Source organism: Engystomops pustulosus, chromosome 8 (genome assembly GCF_040894005.1).
Source record: "Engystomops pustulosus chromosome 8, aEngPut4.maternal, whole genome shotgun sequence".
Classification (NCBI taxonomy): domain Eukaryota; kingdom Metazoa; phylum Chordata; class Amphibia; order Anura; family Leptodactylidae; genus Engystomops; species Engystomops pustulosus.
This window is the reverse complement of record NC_092418.1, coordinates 21794326-21814095: the sequence shown is the minus strand read 5'-3', so window position 1 is coordinate 21814095 and position 19770 is coordinate 21794326. Positions and strand designations below refer to the sequence as shown.

Sequence of the window (19770 nt, the reverse complement as noted above, 5' to 3'; positions counted from 1 at the left end):
GATTACAAGCACAGTTTTTATATGTATTACTATTAATCGCTGAACTTTAGCTGTGACAAGACAATGTACATGCAATATGTATGTATACAGAATGTATATTACTTCTCAATAAACACAGTTTTAAAAAACAGGAATCATCTTTTTGTTTAGGAAAGAAAACAAGATTTTATTTGGAGCTGAAATCGTGAAGCCTGTGAGGTACGGCAGCAGTGTCAGCTCAAGGTTTTAGTAGGCCCCTGGGCGACAGAGCCGCAGGAGGCCTCTTGGCAGTGAGCTCATTAAAAAGTCTGAAACCAAAACAGTCTCCTGTTCCCTAAATTATCATATCAATAACCTTTTGGTTTATTTTATATAAGCCCCCCTCACACCCTATGGAATCTTTAGATACCGTCCTCTCTGTCCCCCATGGATTCCTTATGTACAGCCTTACGTAGTTTTTCCAGCAGCTCTGGGCCCCGACACTTGCCCAGGTATACCCAGTGCTGGCGCCGTCCTTGCATGGCATTTAGTTTTTATGATTTCCAACACAAGACCTGTAATGTTGTACATTGCCATACAGGCTGTCAGACACTAAATATATTGATATACTCTCCCTGTGTGTATGGGCATTATATAATAATATAGATGTACTGTGTAATGTACTGAGCCAGGATACACATGTGCATACATCTTTTATTTACAGTTCTAGACACTAAACTGTTTGTTGATCTACTATGGTCTAAGACTGTCCCGCTGCCATGTTAACCGGCACTGATTCCAAAAACATGTGATACATTTATACAATATTTAATATGTACCTAAAATGATTAAAAATTAAAACAACAATATAAAACTGTTATTTTTGAGTGATTTTAGTGTCTCTCTCAGATGGGCTGATCCTGAGGTTAGGCCATTAATAAATAATAACTCCTTAATAAACAAAGACTGGTCTCAGTTGCCCCTCAGTGTAGCCCCCTTAGCTGTGTAACACCTATGCTATATTGCAATACACCATATAAACAGTTTTGGCAACAAACAGAAGTGTAAATAAAGTTCATCGGTGAAAAAAAAAATCTCCCGCTTGCAGCTCTCGAAATAATAGGCCGTCGCTCATAGGATATTTGTTCTGGCTCGGGAATATATCACCTTCTCTGATTGGCGGAGCGGTAACGCTTGGCCTGCATGGTAACAGTTGCTATGGCCGGTACTTCCTGGTTGTCGTGTTGTTTTCCCGGGCGCCGTGTGCTCTGTGGCTGCACGACATCAGGACGGGACTGCTGACAGGTAATGGGCGGAGCTGTGACTACAGACTGCTGTAATCCTGTGATCAGGCTGCTGTATGTGGTGAGGGGTGTAAGTGCTTGGTGAGAGGCTGGACCTCATCTAAGGTGTATTACAGTGACAGTAATCCTCTACCCACATTTGTCCCCCCAATGTGAGTGGGGGCAGCTGTACCCCCAAATCAATGCAATGGAGGTGGACTGTGTGTTCTGCAGTGCCATAAAGCAGTAGGGCAGGTCCCTGTCACCCCCATGGCTCAGTGGACCCCCACTCTAGTGATAGCAGGGACCCCCATGATCTGCACGGTAAGCAGGAAAGGAGATAACTGGCTCCCCTTTAACTTACAATGGCGTCTGTCAAATTTGCGCTGTACTTACCATAAGGACTACAGAAATCCCTGACCTCCTTGTAGATTGTAAGCTCTTGCGAGCAGGGCCCTCCCTCATTCTTATTGTTTCATCTGACCATGTTATTACTCTGGAACATCTCATTTTGTTTGTATATGTTCCTGATGAGCTGTAAAAGTGTTACGGAATACAATGGCGCTATATAAAGATGTATTATTACATAACTGGCGGAATTAAAGGGAACCTGTCATCATAAACCACTAGCAGTATGTTGTCAAGCAGAGGAGCAGCTTCTGGATGAAGTTTCATTCATGGCCTAGTGTGGTGACATCATCCAGAAAATCAACTTTGAAGTGAGATGTAAATTGGGTTTATGAAGTCAAGGAGGTGGAGAATTTAACACTGAAGTCAAGCTCTTAAAATGCCCCCTTTACTGTAATTGATGGTCCTACATCCAGTGACATCATTGATCAGATCTCCTGAAGTTCGGCGCATGATGTCACTCACATAGGAGGAGGCGATCAGAGGCAGGGAGGGCTTGATTTCAATGTTAATCACTCCGCCTCCCTGACTTTATACATTTAACTTCAAAGTTTATTTTCTGGATGATGCCACCGAGCTTGATCATGAAAAAACATGATCTGGAGCATGCTCTTATGTTTTATGTAGTGGACTCACGGACCCCATTTATCCACGGAAGAGAATGGGTCAGTCAAAATGGATCCCACATGGCTGGTGAAAAATCCAGCTGAGAATGCAGTAAAATACAAACAGTATGATGGGTGTATGAAAACTGTGCAGGGATTCAGACTCCCAGCATCCTCTATTGCTCCCTGTGATACTAGGGGACCCTGTCTTCCTGCAGGTCTGTGGTACTTTGTTATTCATTTCTGAATATGGGAAAGCAATCCTGTTTTTGTGTATTTGTGTTGTCTTTTAAAGGTTTAAAAACTCTAATAGGGACTAGATGATGCTGGGAATCCAGGGTATTCTTCAATGTATATGTTATGGACATACAACCTAAAATACCATAATAGATGCAAAGGGAGTTTCAGCCTACAGAAGAATCCAGGCTGCTGTCATTTACTTGCATATTTAATATTCTCTTAATTTGTGTTTATTTCTGTAGGAGACAGAGGACCAGATCAGATGGTCCAATGATGTTGTCTTCAGCCTGCTCTAACAGGTACATTGTTAGGTCGAATTTACACAAAGCTTGCGGCCGTATATACCTCCCCATAGACAACAATGGCCACACAGAGCGATACAATGCCACACATGTACCGCTCTGTTCACGGGGAAAAGAGAGGGCATGTCCTTTCTTTCCCCACGTGTACGGCTGTACGCCATGCATCCCTATGGAGAGGGGAGGGGTCACCTTCCTCCTCTCCAGCGCGCCAGACTTACGATCGTGTACATGCAGCCTTATACTTAGTGTATGATCACACAGTCAGGATTGTGAAGCCAATATCAGACTAACTAAGCTTCATTTAATACCAAGTGTCTCTCCTCACACAGACTGCTGCCCCTGCTCCATCAGGCTCTTCATAGATGCAAAGAAGAAGAGAAGCAACTGGAAGAACAGATTAGGAAGTGGCGGACACTTCTAGACAACTGGTAAGTCTTCAAGATTTTTTATATATACCTGTATATACATTGGGTATAAGCCGAGGCCCCTAATTTTACCACAAAAACGTGGGAAAACATATTGACTCGAGTATAAGCCGAGGGTGGGAAATGCATTGGTCACAGCCTCCCCAATATATAGCCAGCACCTGCCCCCCAGTATATAGCCTGCCAGCCCATATCCCCCAGTATATAGCCTGCCAGCCCATATCCCCCAGTATATAGCCTGCCAGCCCATATCCCCCAGTATATAGCCTGCCAGCCCATATCCCCCAGTATATAGCCTGCCAGCCCATATCCCCCAGTATATAGCCTGCCAGCCCATATCCCCCAGTATATAGCCTGCCAGCCCATATCCCCCAGTATATAGCCTGCCAGCCCATATCCCCCAGTATATAGCCTGCCAGCCCATATCCCCCAGTATATAGCCTGCCAGCCCATATCCCCCAGTATATAGCCTGCCAGCCCATATCCCCCAGTTTTTAGCCAGCAGCAGGGAAAGCCGGTGAGTTGTGATTTTTTTTTTTTTTTTTTTATACACGAGTACAAGCCGAGTTTGGGTTTCCAGCACATTTTTTTGTGCTGAAAAACTAGGCTTATACTCGAATATATATGGTAATCCAAAGAATACAGGTGTAACTGGTTCTATACAAGGGCTTATTCAGACAGGCATGTCCTTTAAGCATAGAGCCGTTGTGTCTGAAAAGTTTCTCAATTACTTTTAGGTAAACTATTATTAAACTCGTTTTTTACGCCCAACCGCCACCAAACACATGATGGTTTGGTTCGGCAGAGCACTTATGGGTACAAGAGAATTTAGGTTAGTGACTTGTTTGGGCACCTTTAAGTGGTATTCTAGTAAATTTAAGTTATCCCCTTCCCACTAGCTCGGGAATAACTATGTGATATGCGTGGTTACAATCTTACATGGTCACAAGGGACCCCCTCCTTGAAATTAGTGGTGGGCTCCATGGTCAGAGCCAAGCTGCTCAGATACTTACTCCATTTCCAGAAATGTCAAACATAAAATTATCAGAATATCCCTTTAAGTAAGGAGCTCAGACTCTGAATCAGGCCCTTGGTAAAGCTTTAGTTGCTTCGTAATGGCCACCAGCGACACAATTATTTTTGTAAGGTTTTATTAAAAGGATCTTTTGTGTTGAGGCCCCTTCTACCGCCTTCAACAAACCTGGCGATGGAACTCAGAATTATCATTTTTTCTATAGGGATGCTGAAAACGGTGACCCCATAAAGCAAGATGAAGAAGCAAGCGAGCCTCAAGGTGAGTTATTTCCCATTACTAGAGGAATAATGGTGTTCCAGCTCCATTCCATTCACTTCCAGCACATGTCACTTATTATCCCATTGTAGAAGTACAGCTCCTAAACTGAACGAGTTATCTGACAAGGCTCCGCTATGCATCATTCACAACCCAGCGATGTCTGACATGTGCCTGTTATTCCGGACCACTCATTAAGTGAATGCAGCGCTAGAATAGAAGATTTCTATAGTCGGGTTCATACTGTAGGAATATTCTGCACCTGCCAGGTGTTTAACTTCAGTGAGTCAGACTTTTAAAGCTGACAACCACCTGCCATGTTGTCACATGTTCTCTCAATTAGGAGATGACAATTAAGCGCTCACTTGCTGGGAATCTTAATTCGAAGGTGACAACCAGTAGAGCTAAACTTTTTTTTTTTTATACATCTTATAAATAGATTGTACAGGAAGACACCACAGATAATTAGGAATATTCACATAAGTAATAGAAGCGAATTTCTATGCAAACTGTGGTCGCTACTCTCGTATCTGGTAGGGAGGACCACCAGAAGGACGGATGAAATGGAGAGGTCACTTGTGTCCGACCGTTGAGACCCCCACCAATCACAATTATACAGTTCTTGTGCCTCCCAATTAATATGGTGTATGGTGACTCATGGCTACTTCCTCTTTAATCTAAACTGTATTGGGATGCCATATAAAGCTAAATCACTTAGTCTGACAGTTCCATCACATGCTTTATTATCAAACCTGGGATCCCTATTGGAGGCTTGTACATACCAGTAAGTGAATCACAAGCCTTTTAGGGGTCCTGCCCTCACTAATGCATGCGGCAGCAGGGTGAGCATACGTCCTGCTGCGACATTCTCTGTCTATGGGATTGCCAGAGATACCACAGAGCTGTACGTTGTATTTTGACTATGCACGACCTACTGCTTCATTCAGTTAGTAAGATGAGAACCTCCATTCTCGTGATCACTTGGGGTCCCTACAGTCAGAATCACATCAATCATATTTTTATTTCCTATGCAGTGGGTAGGGGATAACAATTAAAGTTGGTACAGCTTCTTTAAAGGACTTCTACCACCAGGATGAAGAATTGTAAGCCAAGCCCACTGACATTCTAGTGTGTACCCCCTCTGGCAAGATCTACTTTTACTCTTTGGTCCTTATTCTTCTGTTTTTACAAAAAAAGGTTTTAAAAATTATGCAAATGAGTCTGACGGGTTCTGTTCTGCATAGACTCATTTGCATAATGTTTAAAGCCATTTTTTAATTAAAAACAAAGGTATAAGAAGCTAAAAGAAGATCAGATCCTGCCAGAGGAGGCACACGCCAGTATGTCAGTGTGCTTGGTCTACAATCCTTGATCCTGGTGGTAGATGTCCTTTCAGATGCCCGTATTCTAAAGGATGCGCATGGCAGCTGAACACTCATCATCTGATCTGATGTGTATGTGGACTCCCGAATGGATGGGTTGGACAGGTTGAATTTCAGTATGACCTATCATTTGTTCTCATGGCAGATAAGTTGCTGTGATAAGATATATGGCCTCTTATTCCTTTCTCTCTATTAAGAACACATGCATGCTCAGCTCACATAAGGTTTAGATGCCAGCTGTCTAAAGTGAGCGTCCGCCTAGCAAGAGAAAGTATTAAAGACATCCGTCCTGTGACTATGAATACAATGGGGTAAAATATCCCCGAGTTTTATTACTGTAATACTGCGACTGGCATTTAACTGTGAAAAAAGTAAAAAAAAAAAAAAAAAAAAAAAGAAATCTGCGGGGTCCCATTCCTGCGAGACTATATGAATCCATTTAATTTCGGCAGAAGTTCACAATATTACACTGAGAAGATTGGAAGCCTTTACAATAGGAGCCATCTCACAGACAGGCTCTATAATGCGTCTTCAGATTACAGCAAGTTAATGTATGCTAATTCCCTGCTTGGTGATGAGTTCTCTTCTCCCTCTTCACCCGGTTTGCGAGCAGAAGAAATAATATTCTGCTTTCTATTTATAGAGCCGTTTGTCTGGAGAATGAGAAGCTTTAATGAAAATGAATGTCCTAATTTTATGCCCGAGTGTAATTCATTTTTTAATTCAGTTTATTCCAGCTTGTATTGTTTTCTCTCTGTTTATATAATAGCAGCCGGGGTCGCCCTCCAAAATCTCTAATTATCTTTTTTTCGAGTGCTATTACAATTGTCTTGAACACATCTGCCCGCTGCTGCAACGTCTCCGCGCATGAAAATGAGGGCACAAGCCATCGATCTGAACACTGAATAAACGGGGATCTGCTGGCAGCGCTTCTTCATCATCTCACTTTCTTGGAGTGTACAATTCATTGATCCGCTAATATGTAGGACGAATACTCCATTCATTTCATTATGGGGCTCAGGAGGAGGATTCTGTTATTTTTGCATCACTTTACTTCCTCCCTGCAGACAGAAAGATTAGTATTTACTTAAAGTGGATTTAAGGGAGTATTTAAGTTATCCCTTATACACAAGATATTGGTGAGGGTCCTACTGCTTAGACCCCAACTGATCATTAGAACAGGACCCCCATTTCTGCAGAGAATGGGGATCCATTCTCACTACCGAGTGGAGTTGTAGGGCAAACATGTGCCCTGCCAGTCCATTGAATTGTATCCTCAACCACTCCCAATGACGGGGAATGTTGTGGCAGGACACATGCTCTTCTGCCACTCCACCCACTAGTGGATAGTGAAAAATTAAAGGAAATCTACCCACAAAGTGCATCATGATTAAACAGGGACACTTACTCCAGGTACTGTGACTGTGGTAATCTTATATTTGTTATCCATCCTCCTTCCTTCTAAAAGCAGCTTTTACATTTATGCTAATGAGTCTGAGGGGCTCTGGTGGGTGTTTCCTGAGCCCCGCCATACTGCAGCTTCACAGCACGGAGTAGCTCTGGTAACGCCTCCCCCTTCCCCAGAGATTGATTTTAGAAGGAAGGAGACCGTGGATAACAAATATAAGAAGATTACCACAGTCCCGGTGCCTGGATCTATCAGTAAGTGTCTGGGATATCATGATGGATTGATTTCCTTTGTCCATCCTGAAGGATTTATTCTCTATCTACTGAAGATATGTTGCAGAGACGATTGAGCTCAACTATTCAAGTCACTACCATAGACTTTGAGCAAAGCAGCTGGATGCATGCTGCAGTACTAGTGGTGTTCCCCTTTAAGATTACCATTGTGTACAATCCTACTCCCTAAACTTTGTCTTTATTGGCCCGTGACAGCTGCGTTTTGGCTTTGTGGGAGTTGCTAGCAATGGATCTGTACATACAAGGACGCGATGGAGCTTTTCTTAGCATTACTATGTGGTAAGAGCTGTGGGCTGGAATCGAAAAATGTTAATTTCTCCACTGCTGGATGAAGTCTGCGGAGGAGGATGCGGTGATTGATGTGACTTGTTACGCTCCTGGATTGTTCAATTATAAAATTCTTTGTCGTTCTTAAAATCGGGTTTCACAATGTATGTGCAATATCCAGCCGAAATATTACCCTGGGGAATATGTGGAAACTGGGAACAGAGTTTCCTTTGTGGTTGATCTAGTCATATGATGTTATCTGTTGTCTGATCGGTGGGGTTGTAGTTAATTGGACCCCCTTGTACTGCTGCATGTATGGGGCTACCTGAGATAGGGGACTGCAGCAGTTCTCAGCAATACCATAGGAGCTGCACAATTGTTACTAGCCCATCCAATCCTACACGCTACCAGGTGATGAGTGGGGGTCACAACAGTCAGATTTGTGACATCTGCTCTCTTCTGTTTTGTAGTGGTCCAGCCATCAGCAGAAGATATGCAAGAGGTTGAACTTCTGAACAAAGCTCTGGAGAAAGCCTTAAGAGTGAGAGGAACCAGCAAGATGGACCCACCCGTTCATAAACCTTCTATACCGGCGCCAACTACTTGTCCAGTCACCAAGGAAAATCCCATTAAAGCATTAAATAAACTTGCACAGAAAGGAACACGACCCGCGTCCTACCAGTTACACCCTCCCTACAAAACCATCCCTGACCGGAGAAGGATCCATAGACCGGGGCAAAGAGCAACAAGCAGTAAGTCTGCAAGATCAACCCCTCCAGAGCCACCAGCTCCTACAAAATGCAATACCGGTGATGGCGGGCAACTAGAGATGAAGACAAACACAACACAACCAAGTAGTACATTGGACAAACCAGTGTCTCCTCCATCAAGAACTTCAGGTCCAGACATTTCACCGCCACAGAAACCTTCCACCTTGAAAGAAAAAGGGTGAGATTCACTTCCCTAATATAGGATTGTGGACCTGTAATGTATAGTCTACTGGTGGTCACATATTTTAATGACCACCATTAATGTGTACCCCAAATTAGACATTAAAGGAACACTCCAGTCAGAGCTAATTCATTGAATAATACATAGTGCAGGGCCTGAGGGGAGGAAGAGGACTCATTTCCATTGTTTTCCTAGAACTTAGGCTACATTCACACTGACGTATGGAGGACGTATATACGGCCGATATACGTCCTCCATAGACGGTGCAGCACCGTACTGCTCCGTACCCGGAAAAAGATAGGACCTGTCCTATCTTTCTCCGTAGTACGGCGCAGTGCGCCATTACTTCCTATGGAGAGGGGCGGGGGTGAGCTGCGCTCACATCCTCCTCCTCTCCCCGTGCACTGCCGTTGCCCGCTACGGTACGGTACGGGCGGGCAACGGCAGTGTGAATATAGCCTTAGAGTCCTGCTCCTCTCTTCAGGCCAATCCAATGAGTCAGCTGTGACTGGAGTGTTCCTTGAAGCTTTGAGTAATGGTTAAGTAAAAGGGGACTTATTTTTTTTGCTTTTCCACAGGGCAACCTTGAAACTACCAGTAGAATATCAGCAGATGTATATGAAGAGCAGCAGGTGAGAGTGAACCCCTTGTGTTTAGTGGCTTAGGTATTAAATGGCTTCTCCTTAGATATCCATGAGAGGGGTCATCAATATCGAATGAGTCTGATCCTCACAAAGTATCAGAAACCAAAATCAACATGGTGAACCGGAGAACCAGGTACAGGTCCACTCTATGTGTAGTGGCCACTCAAGGTAACTACTGACATCATACAAGTGAATCTGGTTTCATCACCTAGAGAATGGATCTGTACTTCTGGTTCTGTGATCATTCCAGTATGAGAGGCTGGCAAAGGTAGCTCACTGCTGGGGGTCCTGAGTGATAATGACCCCAGAAATTACACATTACCACAAAAAGATCACTGGGATAGGTCACTTATGTCAGATTGCTGGCATCCGCCTTTGACATATATAAATTTTTAGTCCAGTAATTGGATTTTCTAACGTCAGTCCAGAGACAACCCATAGAAGCCGTGGAACAGACATTGGACATCAAAGTGACAAGTGCTTATTATTTCGCTGAGGTTTTGGACTGATCTCACTTTTCTCCTGTAGCGTCAGCAGGTTTCGTTTCGTTACCATCCTGTCCCTTTCATGTTGTAGTTTTTTTTTTTTTAACGTGACGCATTCCCACACATGTGATGCACATATCGCTGGTTCGATTGCCTTACAAAGGAATGTATCAGTCTTTTATGTTCAGTGCAATAAGAGGCTGTGAGGAAATTGGGTTTGGCGATTCCATACTGAGATAACCGGAGTGTTTTCCTGTGTTTTATAGATTATGGGAGAAGTTCTATGCGATTCGAGACCATCTTCCTGCTTCCAGACCCTCATTCATACAGAAGCTGCAAACAACTGTATCCTGTTCCTGCTGAGTGACGTAAAAGCGCCGTCCAATGCTCCTTAGAGAATAGGCCATTGTAAGATGTACTGGGGTTCTGCTAATAGATGGATATCACAAGCCTCTTCCTGCAATCACTGCTGTAGGACTGGCAATCCTAATGACATGGCGTCCAGCGGCCTGCAGGAATACGTGGATTTATAAAGGAATGGGGAACGATATCTATTTATAACACATTATATTCATGTATGCTAATATTTGCTTCTACCAGCAGCTCCGCACCACAGGTTAAAAGCTTCCGGCTCACTCCATATGACTGTGCATGGAAATTCACCATTTGTCAATCTGCACATACGATCTGCACATACAGACTTGTGACGCGTCATAAATATCAGGTTGGTGAGGGTCCGGCGCCTGGTCCTTTCATTAGTCTTCGGCTGCGTTCACTTGTGGCGTTTACAATGCGTTTTGAAATGCAATATAACAGCTGAGAAGAGGAGATTTGCCTCATTACATTTCTGTTAACATGTGTGTTTACAAAATGCTATGTTAACGTGATGTTCACGCATGTGTTGACATTGCGTTAGGGTTTTTTATCACAATGTTAATGCATCCTTTGCATATTGCGTTTTCGTAAATGTTAACATCAATGTAATTGGGCAAATCTCCTCTCCTCGGCTGTTGTATTGTGTTTCAAAACACGATATAAATGCAGCCTTCTAGTTAGCACTGCTTTCTCTTTACTGCTCACCGAGCACAGTGCCATACATAGTATTGTGGCTGTGCTTGGTATTGCAGTTCAGGCCCATTCAGTTCAAGTTGGAGCTGCAACCAGGTCATGGGATTGATGAATCTGACATTATAGGCCTTAAAGTTAACCTGTCATCAGGAGCCATTTTTCTGGCTCCCCCATGTCTCCATAAGCCTTGCTTTAGATACGTCATCAATGCAAGACTGATCAGGGATCAAGACTGAAGTTTTAGGGGATAGATTTATCAATAAGCTTTGCTTTAGATATGTCATCAATGTAAGACTGGTCGGGGTGCGTTCACAAGTTCAGTTTTCCAGATGCAGTTTTTGAAGTCAAAAGGAGGTGTGGATCATAATGGATGAGGACTTATCATTGAGAGAAGCCGCTCCTCTTCCTTTTTCATTCCACTCCTGGTTTGAACATCAAAAACTGCATCTGGAAAACTGAACGTGTGAACGCACCCCGACCAGTCTTACATTGATGACATATCTAAAGCAAAGCTTATGGATAAATCTATCCCCTAAAACTTCAGATCAACACCCCCACTGATCAGCTGATAAAGGAGCCAGAGTACCGTGTAGCCTTGATTGTTCACCAGGCACAGATCCATTGTAGCAGCTCGGCTTAGTATCACAGGTCACTTCTACAGTGAATAATTCTGAGCTGCTGAAAAGCCTCAGCCAGTACAGAATGTACAGACCTGAGCCTCATAAACAATGAAGAGCCCTTAATACTCGCTGGAACACTTTGGCCCCTTCAATCATATGATTGAGGGGTGCCAGGAGTCGGGTCCTCACCAATCTGATTTTAATGGCTTAGCCGAAGTATAGGCCATCAATATAGAAGATGTGGAATAATTTCATTCCTATTACTGTGGTAAGCGGGTGAGGCTAAGGGCTTGTTTATTTGCAGCATAACATGGCATCATGGCTTATATTAAAGGGAACCTACCACCACAAATCTACCTATAAAGGTAGATTGGGTGGTAGGTGGATCAATGGGACGTGAGGATAGACCTTTTAAGGGCTAATCCTCACGTCCCCACACTTTTTTGATAACTTTTATTACATATATTCAAATTTACTTATGCGGCTACTGGGGCGTGGAGTAGCCGCATCTGAGGTTACACGAGGCGGCTACTCCACGCCCCGGTAGCCACTTTACCCCTCCTACTCACCCATCTTTGGCGCGCAGCTACGCGTAGCTGCGCGCCCTCGTCCGGCGATCCTGCCGTCTGCGCATGCGCAGAAGAGCAGGCCCGCGCCTGTTTCGGAGCAGTGACCACGCAGGCGCGGGCCTGCTCTTCTGGGCATGTGCAGACGGCAGGATCGCCGTAGCTGCGCGCCAAAGATGGGTGAGTAGGAGGGGTAAAGTGGCTACCGGGGCGTGGAGTAGCCGCCTCGTGTAACCTCAGATGCGGCTACTCCACGCCCCAGTAGCCGCATAAGTAAATTTGAATATATGTCTTATAAAAGTTATCTAAAAAGTGCAGGGACGTGAGGATTAGCCCTTAAAAGGGCTATCCTCACGTCCCATTGATCCACCTACCACCCAATCTACCTTTATAGGTAGATTTGTGGTGGTAGGTGCCCTTTAAAGGAAATCCACCATCATAATCCATCTTGATAAATCAGGGGCATTACTTATAGATCCAGGCACCAGGACTGTAGTAATCTTCTTATATTTGTTATACATGGTGTACATCCTTCTAAAATCAACTCAACTTTTAAAATGATGCTAATGTGCCAGTGGGGCTTCTGTGGGTGGTACCATAGCACCTCCATGCTGTTGCTTCACAGGCTGTTATATTGTCTCCTTCTCCACTCTGTGTTTCCCCCCTCCTCCCTCTGCCTGCTGTAATCTCACGTAGCGGGGGGATGCTCCTGCACACTGTTACAGCCTGTGAAGCTACAGCATGGTGGGCCTCTGGTAACACCTCTCAGAGCCCTTCTGACTCCTAGGCATAAGTTTAAAAGTTGATTTTAGAAGGCAGGAGGCCATGGATAACACATATAAGAAGATACCACAGTCACGGTGCCTGGATATATGAATGTGTCCCTGGTTTATCATGATGGATTTTGATTGTAGATTTTCTTTAAAGAGATTTTTTTTTTTTTTTTTTCTTAATGAGATTTCTTCTCTATCAACAGGATTTCAGCTCCCCTCCAGCAATCAGACATGTAGATGTAATGGAAAAGACCCCTTTTAATTCATCATAATAAATTAGGAGCAGTCCATGCGCAAAGAAGGAAATCTACTCCCAATTTTGGGTCTAGATTTCGGTAATCATTTACAATAGAAAACTGATCTAAATGATGATGAATCTGGCAGGGACCCCTTCTACAGATAGTGGCGGGGGGAACATTAAAACTTGTGTTCTTCACTGCAAGAAGGTGATAAATTTCAGTTACAAAAAAGGAGATTAGGGGCGCTGTTGTATTGTTTTCTGTGGAAAGTGTTGCTGATATCCTGGTGACAGATGGTACTGCAAGCTCTATACACAGACATTCAGGGGAGATGTATGCGCCAGAATACAAGACTAATTTGCACCTGTAATGCTGTGCTCCACATTGATTGAGGGTTTTAAACCATTTTTAGGCAGTTTTCTGACTCGCTTGTAAAGGGGCGTGCCCTCTGTGTACAAAAGGGGTGTGGTCTCACAGGAAGTAGTTCATGCGGCAGAAAATTCAATATTCATTAATATATATTTAATATTTTGGGGCGACCAACGAATAGGAGGTGAAAAGTACAACTCTCCAGTGTTATCCTGCACCAGATTCATCATCCAGCATCAGACACGGAGATCTACTGACACATTAATACATCTCCCCCAATGTTTCTATAGAGGTCCTTATTTTGTATTTAAGTATCAAAAGGAGTTGTCCACCCACCGTGACAGTAATACAGGCAGTCCCCGGGTTAAATACAAGATAGGTTCTGTAGGTTTGTTCTTAAGTTGAGTTTGTATGTAAGTCGGAACCGTATACTTTATTATTGTAACCCCAGTCAAAAATTTTTTGGGGTTGCAAAATGTTGGATTGTCATAAGAACCAGGATTAACAATAACAATCTTAATTACTGGCACCATTGATAACTTTTTTTTATAACACACATACACTCACTCTTTCCAGCCAGCGCAGGTATACCTTATCATTGCTCCTTCTTTTAGTTAATAGCGGTGGAGAGGCACACCGCTGATACCAGCGACGGCAACGGTTCCAATCATACCCATAGCGTGCGCCCTCGTGATCCCTAACATTTTCTTTGTAACACCATTGATAACTGTTAAAAATGTTTATTGTAGCCTAGGACTAAAGTACAGTGAATTACCAAAATCCAGAGGTCCGTTTGTAACTAGGGGTCGTATGTAAGTCAGGTGTTCTTAAGTAGGGGACCGCCTGTACATATGTCACTTGCTGGGGGGGAGGTACAGGTGCCTACATATCCCCGCCCCCCCTCCCCAACCATACACCACCCCCATCAAGAGACATAATTGCATCTGTGTACTGATGGGCCATGCAGATACTGATTGTATCGCCTATATTGGTGTGATCAATCAATGTCCCTATATAATTACAAGTAATGATTTTTTTAACCATCTCAGGGCGGCCGCTTTTCCATGTCCCATCCTAATTCTGATTGCGCCTCTCCCCTCCTCTGCTATTTCTATTACAGTCAATATTAACTTTTTACATTGCGTTCCTTAATTAACCATCAGTTTGCTCCAGAAGCTCCGGGGCTCAGCCTTTCCGAGCTAGAGGAAGCGACCCATCGGCTGCAGAGAGAGGTGAGAACCCGGCAGCAGCAGGTAGATGGTGCCCGTAACCGGCAAGGATCAGGTGAGTGACATGGCGACCAGGGGGCGAGCTGTAATCTGCTTCTGGGAGAGGAGATCTATAAATATCGGAAGGCTGTCTTAGTCAATTACACGATAATGAGCGGCGGCCTCTGCGGACAACGTCTCCTCCACCTTAATAATTGAGCGCGTGTCCATGTTAAACATCTCCTTGCTGGAGGCTCTGCAAAGCAACAGACCTCATTTTCCTGCAAGTAGATGGATTTTTCATCACTGACGAAATTGTCGGCCTATTATAAAACCTTTTCTATCCCGGCTCTGTACTCGGCGTATGTCACCGTGACCACTCGACTCCTGGCTTTTATGGGTTTGCATTAGGAGAAGCGAGCACTTACCCGCTCCATTTTATGCGGTGGCATTACATGAGTCACGTTGCTTGTCCCGTCTCTATTGCAGCCTGCTGAGGACCCATCTATCACGATGGCTGATTTAACCCTTTCCAGCACTTAACGTAGAGGAACGTAGGGTTCCTTCATCAGCGGTCATTCATGCGGCCCTGTGTGGGATACATATTGTTATTAGTGCGCTATGTGTGTGTATATATAGACTAAAGTTACTTCCTGATGTGAAAAAGCGACTTCTAAGAACATACAATAATGTAATAATGTACTAAGAATATAACCGAGTGTTCTGCTGCTGGATACAAACTGACTCATGTTGGAATCAGAACCTAATGTGACGTCTATTATCCCCATACTATAAATATATACGGATCACTGTGCAATGCGTCCAATCAATTGTGGCTTGTGAGGAATTCAGGTTATGTCCATTAACCTGTCCACAGTCACTGTTATATGAAATAGCCCATAGCTTACTGTACACTTCATGATTTATTCATGGAATAAAATGAGTAAAAAAAATCCTTTTCTGATCTCACCTGATTTTAAAGAGAACCAGTCATGAGGATTTAGACCCATAATCCATCACATTAGTGTTATCCAGGACAGTGTCAGGATCATAATTATGTCCTCTTATATTCTGAAATGTTTAGCATTAAGCCAGTAAGGAGTCATGGGGGTGGAGAAGAGTCACGCTGGGATATCCCCTCCTTGCTTGACTAAAGTTCCATATGACGAGTATAACCTAACCCACCTTCAGACAGACTTGTAATGTTGTGGAGTACTGGGCATATATTTGTTTTCCTAAGTATATAAGTTATCCCCTATCCACGGGATATGGATAACAAGGTGATTGTTGAGGGTCCGACTGTTGGGACCTCCACTGATCATGAGAAGGGGCGATCCAGAAAGCAGGGGACCTGTTCTCTCTAATGGGTGGAGCAACATTCACTGTTTATATGAGCAATTGGGTTTATATGAAAAAGTTGTTATTCTCATACACCTGAATGGATTCCGGTCCTGCCGCTCAACCCAACTGGATTCCCGTTCTCTGGATTGCAAGGGTTCTGATATCAATTAGGGGGGGGAGGGGCAGTTGGCCCTGCTCACAAGAGCTTACAGTCTATGAGGATGAGGGGTGACACAAGAGCTTCCAGTCTATGAGGATGAAGGAGGACACAAGAGCTTACAGTCTATGAGGATGAGGGGGACACAAGAGCTTACAGTCTATGAGGATGAGGGGGGACACAAGAGCTTACAGTCTATGAGGATGAGGGGGTGCCACAAGAGCTTACAGTCTATGAGGATGAGGGGGTGCCACAAGAGCTTACAGTCTATGAGGATGAGGGGGTGACACAAGAGCTTACAGTCTACGAGGATGAGGAGGTGACACAAGAGCTTACAGTCTATGAGGATGAGGGGTGACACAAGAGCTTACAGTCTATGAGGATGAGGGGGGACACAAGAGCTTACAGTCTATGAGGATGAGGGGGTGACACAAGAGCTTACAGTCTATGAGGATGAGGAGGTGACACAAGAGCTTACAGTCTATGAGGATGAGGGGGTGACACAAGAGCTTACAGTCTATGAGGATGAGGGGGTGACACAAGAGCTTACAGTCTATGAGGATGAGGGGGTGACACAACAGCTTACAGATTATGAGACGACACATGTGAGTGCATTTTCTCTTTGCTGTAGTATAATAGACAGCATCTAAGTTAAATATTTTGGACAAACCCTTTAAGCCAGAGGAGCATCCTATCATGACTCTTCTGCGCCCCCATGACTCCTTACTGGTCATTTTAATACAGCGTTCAAAGCTCTATTTCTGTGTAATGCTGAATCCCCCAGGAAATAGACCTTAGGTACTGATTTCCTTTCCAAGGTGTAAGCCCTCCTCAATATCATATTGGATCCATCTGATGGGGGATACGTCTGTGCCCACCTCTGTTTGGCCTTCCAGATGAGTCAGGGGAATGGAGGCTTCTGTCTACAGATAAGAAGGCAGAGACGGCTAATGATTCTGACATTTGTAATGGATCACATCTGAAAGACTGACATTTCTCTCCCCTCTCTAAAGGTCCCGAGCGCTGGCAGAAGTATCGCTGTCTGCTGCTTCTGGAAACGCTACAAGGAGAAGTGGCCAAATACCAGTCTGAGCTGCAGGGTCTCCAGCTGGGTAAGTGACACTGCTGTGTGCCGTGGCCTCTGAAGTCACGATCCATCATCTGGATTGCAAGGAGCCTCCATCTGCTTCATGTATCCCAATAACCGAGCTCCGAATTACAATAGAATATTTCATACAACGTCTCAAATGCAGCGTGACTGCTATAAGCAACATGTTACTCCTGGAAGATTGATCCGACATAAGTAGATGAGTATAATACTAGTACAATACATCTACCTGTGGCCTGTAGCTGCGGTATGTGCTCCGGTATAACTATCCTACCTGTTATAGATCAAAAATTTGGTTTGCCAAACATCGCATTCACATATATAGGAGCCAAGCTGCAGTTCCTAGGGCTGACTGCTCCAGGGAGAACAAATCTGGAATCGCTCTACATCTATTGTTATCCCATAGGTCGGGGGTCTATGGAATGACAAGCTGCACATTCCCTGTAAAATCTCAGTAAGGAAAGTGGCTTTACAGTTCCGTGTGACATTAGTTAAATCACAAGATGAATCCTTATTGATGTTAGATGATCATCATTTCCTCGTCCCTTCCCAAATTCCGGCTCCCCTCCCGTAAATGATGCTATTACAGCTCCGCAGCTGGTGGGATATAATTATGGCTGCGCGGAAGATAAAGTAGACTCTTCATTGGGGCCGCACTCCAGGAAATCCAGAAGAATAAAAAAAACAATAATTGCACCAATTGTGTGGATTGGTGTTTAATGACCTTGTTTTATCGCTGGGTGTCATTGGCATGGGGGGAATCTTTATGGGCAGCAGCTGCCGTATTTCTCAGGATTTTAATGGAAGCGCTAACCTTTAATGTCGGACTAGAACCATGGACAGGAGAGTGATCCCCCTCTTCTTCACAGACATTAGAATATAGGGGTAGAAGAAGGGGGTAAATGCTGATCTTTGAGACACTATGGCTTTGCCGGAGCTAATTGAGATAAAATATTCATATTATTAGTATAGATTGTTATTTTTCTGATTCATGCAGTGGCTGAAGAATATAGAAATTGGGCAGAAAAACTTTCCATCAATGCGTCTTGCCCGGAGTCATTCGGCTGCCCCTCTATGTACAGCGGCTGCGCCCCTGTGCTGGTATACAGCCATCCAGGTGAGCTACGTGAGCTGTCCCGCAGCAGACTGAGAGCGCTGGAGCTGCAGCAGAAGATCCATCTACAGAAGGTAATGTGTGGCTGTAGGTTACGTGTTCACCACTCACTCCCCTTGGACACTTTCCCCCTTGCACCTTATATTTTTCGGACACTTCGCCCTTCCCTTCATTATGTCTCTTTGGTGCTTTAATTCCCCTCTGGTGTTTTTATTTATTTATTTATATTTTTTTAATTGCCTTGACCACTTTTGTTGTTATATCTAGGCCCATTTTATGTATCTTTCAACATCCCCCACCCTTCCCTTCAATCACAGGGGCACTTCAAACATCGCCACCTACACCCAGCCTGTGTCTTGGGTCCCCTCCTTATGCCTATCGCAGCCCCCCTTACCCTTCCTGCCTCCCTCTATATGATCAATCTCTTGGGTCCCCTCCTTATGCCTGTCACAGCCCCCCTTACCCTTCCTGCCTCGCCCCATCTCTTACTCTCCTCTCGTTTCCTTCTCTCCCCCCTCTTCTACCTGGGAATGTAATTCCTTTCCTCGTTATGATTATTTCCTCATTTGTTGATTACCTTGTTCTCGCGCCCGCAGCTTCCATGTAGGCCCCCTGTTCACATTAATAGCGTGTAATTGCTGCAGCGCCCCCTCCACCCTGTAATGAGCCATTAGTGGAGCGCTGTGATCTCTCCCAGGTGTTCACTGAAGAGCTGCTCGCCGAGGCAGAATCCTGGAGCCGGAGCGCCCCATCCTCCTGCCTGCCGCTCAGGGCCATCTACACCCAGCTGTGCGAGGGGGGAGACGTGTTCCCGGTGCTGGTGCAGGACGAGGGCTGATCCCAGCGGGCAACAATGACCTCTCCAATGCCGAAGGTCTATAATTAACCCATTGTTAATTTGTGAAAATACCTATATTTATGAATCCTATATGAGTGTTATGTAATATATGTATCTATTCATGTACATATGATTATAGATTTTAATAAAAATGTATAAATGTTATGTGGTCTTCAGCGTGTGATCTGGTATTTTCCAAAGCATCAATAATATATTATTGTGTTTCAGTGTCTTTCTGATGTTCGCTATGTGTCGGGGTGTTTCATGGTGGTATCTGTCACCCCATAATCGCCCATATAAATTAAAATTTAAAAAAACATTGAATTCTGGCAGAAATATACCAGATATCCTGCTAAAAATAGTTTGTTCTGGCCTGTAATGTAATGTCTTTCCAGAAACCATTAGGTCCTTCAGTTACTGTGCTACC

The 19770-nt window shown here is 44.2% G+C and overlaps 1 protein-coding gene across 2 annotated transcripts; it reads left to right on the top strand.

The window, feature by feature from the left end:
* The first annotated feature begins 1130 nt into the window (after positions 1-1130).
* On the top strand, positions 1131-19508 carry TEDC2 (tubulin epsilon and delta complex 2). Of its 2 annotated transcripts, none has more exons than XM_072120211.1 (11): positions 1131-1263; positions 2737-2793; positions 3126-3224; positions 4460-4515; positions 8333-8810; positions 9392-9445; positions 10209-10287; positions 14741-14861; positions 17297-17395; positions 18389-18579; positions 19203-19508. In XM_072120211.1, exons 2-11 carry the CDS (start codon positions 2765-2767, stop codon positions 19341-19343), a joined length of 1347 nt encoding a protein of 448 aa, XP_071976312.1. In that variant the 5' UTR covers positions 1131-1263; positions 2737-2764; the 3' UTR covers positions 19344-19508. The 2 variants fall into 2 exon arrangements, with proteins under 2 accessions (XP_071976312.1, XP_071976313.1); XM_072120212.1 differs by having other exon boundaries at positions 14741-14809; positions 19203-19341.
* Positions 19509-19770: the final 262 nt, after the last annotated feature.

Excerpts from the sequence above, each read along its gene's own strand:
- TEDC2 (XM_072120211.1), top strand. The coding sequence starts at position 2,765 with ATGATGTTGTCTTCAGCCTGCTCTAACAG. Across the intron at positions 14,862-17,296 it reads CCGTAACCGGCAAGGATCAG|GTCCCGAGCGCTGGCAGAAG; the intron begins GTGAGTGACATG and ends CCCTCTCTAAAG. Across the intron at positions 18,580-19,202 it reads AGAAGATCCATCTACAGAAG|GTGTTCACTGAAGAGCTGCT; the intron begins GTAATGTGTGGC and ends GATCTCTCCCAG.